At 38.2% G+C, this 6,916-nt stretch overlaps 1 protein-coding gene across 6 annotated transcripts; it reads left to right on the forward strand.

Moving 5' to 3' along the window:
• Nucleotides 1–16: 16 nt before the first annotated feature.
• LOC120302327 (olfactory receptor 10AG1-like) lies at nucleotides 17–4,527 on the forward strand. Of its 6 annotated transcripts, none has more exons than XM_039330510.1 (3): nucleotides 17–682; nucleotides 1,206–1,776; nucleotides 2,848–4,527. In XM_039330510.1, the coding sequence occupies exon 3, from the start codon at nucleotides 2,872–2,874 to the stop codon at nucleotides 3,820–3,822; it is 951 nt and encodes a 316-aa protein (XP_039186444.1). In that variant the 5' UTR covers nucleotides 17–682; nucleotides 1,206–1,776; nucleotides 2,848–2,871; the 3' UTR covers nucleotides 3,823–4,527. The 6 variants fall into 6 exon arrangements, with proteins under 6 accessions (XP_039186444.1, XP_039186449.1, XP_039186447.1 ...); XM_039330515.1 differs by having other exon boundaries at nucleotides 1,206–1,258; XM_039330513.1 differs by having other exon boundaries at nucleotides 1,694–1,776.
• The last annotated feature ends 2,389 nt before the right edge of the window (nucleotides 4,528–6,916 follow it).

The raw sequence follows: 6,916 nt of genomic DNA on the forward strand, positions 1-6,916 counted from the left end.
TTTTTCTCATAGAACACCCAGAACGGAGTTCCGGCACCTTTTTTGGATGGAACCTTGTAAGGTAGGCAAGGCGGGTTGTATGACATGTGTGAGTTCTGGCACTTTTTTTTTTTTAAAGAAAAAAGCACTGCTTAAAATTGTCACATTTGGAGACCCAAGGACTATACTTAACTGGTTTCAACCCGTGTGTTCACTGCATTCTATTTAAAAACTCTGTGCTCTCACTTATGACAATGAATTAAGTCAATCCGAGTTCTGATTTTATGGGACCAGCATTTCTTGTCTATTTTTCCCCCTCCCAATCAGTATATTAGTGCCTTGAAATTTGTATTTAGCAAACTATATGTCTTTGTTTATAAGACATTTTGAGAAATGAGAAGTTTCACATAGACAGCAGATGCTTCTGTGGTTTATTCTTGTTAAGAGAAAGTGGATTTTTCCAGTCCTACAAATCAAACAATAACAACATTCCGACTGCTAAAAAAAAAAAGAAGTTTGTGTTTTGAAAAGTATCTAAGTGGCTAAAATGCTTTGGGGGACATGTAGTTGCTTCTGGGAGAGGAAGTACACCTGTTCACTGGGGAAGCCTCATGGGGAACATAGTAGTTACACAGAAAGACGTTGGTTGAACCAACCTGAGATTTTCTTCTCTGACAATAGATTGGATCAGATACGTGCAAAGGTAAGTGTTCATGAAGAGAGGTATACTATTTTCATTTTTAAATACAATTTCAGGATTAATTTAATATAATTGTTCAATATAATTTCCAAAAGGCCCCCGTTGTGCTGTTTGCTATTGTTCATAAAGGCCCATTTGAGAGTTAAAAGAAAATGATTTTTTTTTAATCTGAGATTTTATCAAACAAACAACTCTTGTTTGATAAAATCTCAGATAAAAAAAATCATTTTCTTTTAATTCCAAGATGCTGGAATAATTCTGTGGACTTCACCGCTTGTGATGGCAAACATTCCATGCTGAAGTGCATCTGGAGATTCATTTAGAATATGTAGGAGTTTGCAATTTAGTATATGGAATAAGTTACATTAATATTTTATGTACCCAAACGCACACAATCAGTTTAAGATTTTAAAATTTATTTTTATTTATCACTGCCATATCTAGCCTGCTCTACTTCACACAGTTCTGCTTAATGTTCTAGTAGTTTTAATCTAGAGATTTTTCACTCTAGATTTTTCACTCTTAGACTACCCAAGTCCCTCCTTCAAAAAACTTTGGGAGAAGCCCATGATGGAATCTGTAAGTTGGCGCTTTTAGCTTTATCATTTATAGTAAATTGCCTTCCAATATTCAGTAGAATGAAGTTAATTTGCAGGTGACGATTTATCCTCTTTTTATAAATAACAGGAACCCCCGAAAGTGGTACTGTGGTAAAAAGAACTGGGAGATTTATGAAAGCCAGATTTATTTAGGATCAGATATGGCTAGATACATATATTGCACCAAGCCATGATTTGTTTTAAACAAGTAAATAAAGTACATTTGCTCTCTCTCTCTCCCTCTCTCTCTCTCTCTCTCTCTCTCTCTCTCCCTCTCTTTCTCTCTGTCTCTGTCTCTGTCTCTGTCTCTGTCTCTGTCTCTCTCTCTCTCTGTGTGTGTGTGTGTTTGAGTGCAAACTGCATGAACCAACCTTGTTTTCTCCTTTCTTCTTACTTCTATGCAATTACTCTATAGCTAGGGTGGGAAATCAGAGGGTGTCACCACCAAGGAGATAAATCCATCTTTCTATTAAACAGCAGCAACAAATGAAGAAAAAGGTAATTTCTCTTTTTTATGGTTTTTTATTCATTTTTTCCATAGATACAATAGTAATTTTTCAACCAACGTGCTATCTGAGTTTACATGCTAATACATATTTAATTCCTAATCTTTTCTTCTTTCCTCCAGCCAATGGTAAAATAAGTCTCAGGTTTGATAATAGTAAGGTGACCAACTTTTTTACAATGAAAAGGAGGACACAAATAAATTGAAGAAAAAAAAATGTAAATAAAAACACATTTTATTCATTGCAACAATAATACAGACAACTTGTATGTGCAAAGTTTGCCAGCCAGGTGTTTTGGCGCGCTCAGCAGCAATTCCTATTGGCTTTTGAAAGCTAACAGTGGGAGTAGCACAGCTCATGCAAAAGTTGAAAAAAAAAAACATCAAAAAAAGGTGCCGGAATGCCGTTCTGAGTGTTCTATGAGGGGAAAAAAAAAAGCCCTGCAGATTAGTCTTCAAATATCGAAAAGGAGGACATGAAGGAGGACACTTTTTGAGGGAGGACAGAACTTACAAAAGGAGGACTGTCCTCCCTAAAGGAGGACGGTTGGTCATCTTAATAATAGTCCGTTTCTTCTTTTTCTTTCAGTCTCATAGTCAATCTGTCCATCTCTGCGCATTCTAGTATTTTTTAAATTATTTCTTCATCTGATGGTATTCCTTCATTTTTCCAGTGTTACACAAATATAATTCTTGCCGCTGTTGTGACATGCAAAGTCAAGTATAAACTTTGTTTATTAGTCTTTTCTGGCATTAAACCTAATAAAAAAAAGTTCAGGTTTAAAATCACATGTTCTCCTAACATCTGTTCTAGCCAAGTATGTATCTTTTTCCAATAATTCTTTACTTTGTCCACCAAACATGATAATATGTGCCTGACTGATGTTTACATTTCCAACATCTATCTGATATATTTTTAAACATTTTTGCTAATTTTGCTGGTGGCAAGTGCAAGCTTTCTTTATAGGAAGCTGACATTGTCAATTTATAGTTTCTTTCCCATAAATTTTGGGAAACAGGTAATTTCTCATTGGCGATTCTTCATTTTCTCTTATGTTCTGCAGATGAGCCATTGTCTGATATGAGTTATGTCCAATCATTCTTTCCTGGTGACTGAGTTCATCTTTGCTGGGTTTTCTGAACGGCCACAATTGCGGATGCTCCTCTTCGTTCTGGTTTTCTCCATGTATGCTATGTCCCTTGCTGGAAATACTATCATCACCACTGTGATCAGGCTCAATCCGGTCCTTCATATACCCATGTACTTTTTCTTGACCAACCTCTCCCTCCTAGAAATATGCTACACAACCACCATTGTTCCTAAGATGCTAGCAAGCCTGATGTCAGAGCATAGGAAGAAGATAGCTCTCTGGGGTTGTGCTACCCAGATGTATTTCTTCACCTTGTTTGGAATCACAGAATGCTGTCTCCTTGCTGCCATGGCCTACGACCGCTATGTGGCCATCTGTAACCCCTTGCGTTATACTATCATCATGAGCCCAACTGTCTGTGTCCAGCTCTCAATAGTGTCCTGGTCAGTAGGATTGATGGTGGGGCTGGGTCAGGCCAACTATGTCTTTAGCTTGACCTTTTGTGGCCCCAATAGGATCAACCACTTCTTCTGTGACATCCCACCACTCTTGACGCTGGCTTGTGGTGACACCTCCAGAAATGTGATTGCTGTATACATGGTGGCCGTCCTTTTTATTACCACACCTTTCCTACTGATTCTGACCTCTTATGTCTACATTGTCATCTCTGTTTTGAAGATCCCATCAGCTGAAGGCCGTCAGAGAGCTTTCTCCACCTGTTCTTCTCACCTCATTGTGGTCTCGCTATTTTATGGGTCAGGCATTATCACGTACCTTCGGCCCAAATCCAGCTATTCAGCTGAGAGTGACAAACTGTTGGCCTTGTTCTATACAGTTGTGACATCCATGCTGAACCCCATAATCTACAGTTTAAGGAACAAGGAGGTTAAGGTGGCTTTGAGAAGAATGATGGGCAACAAACTATGCTCTGGGGAAGATCAAAAGTGATTGTTATTGGAATGGTTTCTTATCCTGTGGTGTCCATATAATCCTACGGTGAATATTTTTTTCCTGACCAAAACTAGTTATCACCTACATTGTTATATTTCCGTGTTTCTGCTGTATGTATGTAAATGTTGGTTGGTTGTTACTCCTTGGCCAGATAAATAATCTGAATAATTGAAATTTAGAAACACTGGAGGGGAGTATCCTCAGTAGGTGGCCCCATCTAGTTGGTTAGCTTTTGGGTGGAGAAGCATTGGAAGCCCCAAGACCGTAGGCTGAAGTGGAAAACTGAAAAGAAAAATATCCTGAAAGAAAACAAGGATAAACCACTTCTACGTATTTCATAGCCAAGAAAACATCATCTATTTATTTTAATGCTAGTTTTAATCTGGACTGAATCAATGTGACAGTATTTCCTTTGCTGTTACAAGTTGCTTAGACACATAGATAGAAAATTGGGATGTACATCCATTAAACCTAAGGCAAAGTGTATGATCATCAGCAATTCAGGTTGATTTGAGGGAGCTTTCATGATTATTTAGGAGTGTGCAGATACTAGATCAGACTTGGAGATTTTATAGCCCCAGCCCACATCCTGCCCTTTGGCTATCCTTGTCCAGCCTGCTTGAGGTCAATTGGAAACTAAAAATCAAATGTAATTAAGCATACACCACAAACACAATACAACTGCATTATTTTTATTCTGAAGGTGATTGTTATTTTTTAAAATTTACGTATGTGCGTGTGTACATGTGTGCATATACATTTTCACAACCCTATTGGTTTCAGCCCTGCACAATATTGCCAGTTTCTCATGTGGCCTCTTGGGAAAATAAATTGCCCCTCCCTCTGCTACATCCCCATCTTCTGATCAGCCTACACTTTCAACCCTGGTTGCTATAAGCATTTTTTTTAAATTAGAAGAATCCCAAGCATTAAACTAATGTATATAAATTGCATTACATCCTCAAGTAGCATTTTGCAGGTCCCTGACCCCAAAACATTTTTCTGGCAAACAGGAAGTGCTACTCAACTATATGATATCTATTTAGGCTGCTAAATACATTTCACAAATACACTTTGCTAGGGAAATTCAACTTTCACTTAGCTATCGTCCAAGGATTGTTGATTGGCTAGGAAAAGATACTAGGAGGTGTGGAGTAAACATATAGTTCTCAACTTATGACCACAGCTGAGCTGAAAATTTGTGTTGCTAAGCAAGACAGTTGTTAAGTGAGTTTTGCCCAAGACAGTGGTTAAGTGAATTACTGCAGTTGTCAAGTTAGTAACATGGTTGTTAAGTGGATCTGGCTTCCCCATTGACTTTGTTTGTCAGAAGGCTACAAAAAGTGATCACATGGCTCCAGGACGCTGCAACCGTCATAAATAGGAATCAGCTGTTAGGGGTTTGAATTTTGATCACATGATCATGGAGATGCTGCAATGGTCATAGGTACAAAAAACTGTCATAAATCACTTTTTTCAATACTGTTGAAACTTTAACCAGTCATTAAACGAATGGTTGTAAGTCAAGGAATACTTGCATATTGGAAAAAAAGGACAGTTTAAGGTAAGGTAGTCTGTTACAGGAATTCCTCAAGTTACAACCACAATGGAGCCTGCCTATTACAGTCATAATGATTGGAACACGGGTCGTTCTCATGACTGACCCAATTTTACAACTTTTTTTGTGGTGATTGTAAAACAAGCACCACAGTCATTAAGTGAATCCATTACTTATTTAGCGGAAGTGCCAGTTTTTGGTGAAACCAATATGGTCACGTGATCATAAGACACTGCAAACGTGGCCCTGTTGCCAAGCACCCAAAGTGAAGTCATGTGATTGTGAAGGGGAGGGGCTGTCAGAACTTCCAATCCGGGTCATAAATCCTCTGTTTTGGGTCAGTCTTCATAAGAGGACTGTTTGTATAAATAAATAAACTATGCTCATGGCATGTTTCCTTTATGTTCTTTCAATGCTCCTCGTCTTTGTAATCCTGCCTCACAATTGCCTCATCAACCTCACTAAATTCATGTGCAAAATCCCATCAGCTGTTGTGTACATCGTTCTCCTTTCCATAAGTCCAGAAAGAGGGACTGTATCCCATTCTCTTTTAGTGTCTGGCTTTGCCCACAAGGCTACCAATAAACTGATTTGTGCTTCAGTGTCATTGTGTCCTGGTCTCTGGTTTAAAGCTATACCTGTGGGGATTCTACTTGCCAAACACTGGAAAGAAAAAGAGATGCCGACTGTTGAAGAATGGATTTTGAAATTGACTGAAATAGCTGAGATGGCAAAACTAATCGCTTTGATGAGAGATAATGGACTAGACAGCTATATAAGAGACTGGAAACCATTTGTGGACTTTCTACATGCTAAATATAATAACAGATGGTTAACAGAGGGATTTGAAGATTAGTGTAATTTTAGCTCAGCCTGTGGATTGCTTTTCTTCTTTTTTCATGTCTGTCTGCCTGCCTACTACCTACCTACCTACCTACCTACCTACCTACCTACCTATCATCTCCCTCCCTCCCTCCGTCCCTCCATCATCCATCCATCCTTCCATCCTTCCATCCATCCATCCATCCATCCATCCATCCATCCATCCATCCATCCATCCATCCATCCATCTATCTATCTATCTATCTATCTATCTATCTATCTATCTATCTATCTATCTATCATTTACCTTTACATATTTGTAAAAGGGGAGGAGAATTTATTACTATTTTCTTTTCAGCACTCAGTCAGGGTGGATACTACAAGTTAAATGTTAAATTTAATTGATCACTTTTTCCTCCTTTTTTGTACACTATTCTCTCTCTCTCTCTCTCTCTCTCTTTCTTTCTTGGTTAGGGTTGAATGTATGTTTCTATTTGCTAATTTTACCTTTCTGTATTTTATTCTCTACAATAAAACAACTCATTTAAAAAAACCTATGCCTGTGAAAATTCTCCCACAATCCTTCGTTTTATAGATAGTTTCTCATACCCATGACCTCACATTTCCTCAAAAAATAATTCAGTATGAAGAGTACAACTCTTAGTCTTCTGTGTGTGTGTGTGTGTGTGTGTGTGTGTGTGTACACAAGAG

The sequence above is a fragment of the Crotalus tigris genome, unplaced genomic scaffold (genome assembly GCF_016545835.1).
Source record: "Crotalus tigris isolate CLP2741 ecotype Arizona unplaced genomic scaffold, ASM1654583v1 scf7180000024427.8105951120:4207309, whole genome shotgun sequence".
Taxonomy (NCBI): Eukaryota; Metazoa; Chordata; class Lepidosauria; order Squamata; family Viperidae; genus Crotalus; species Crotalus tigris.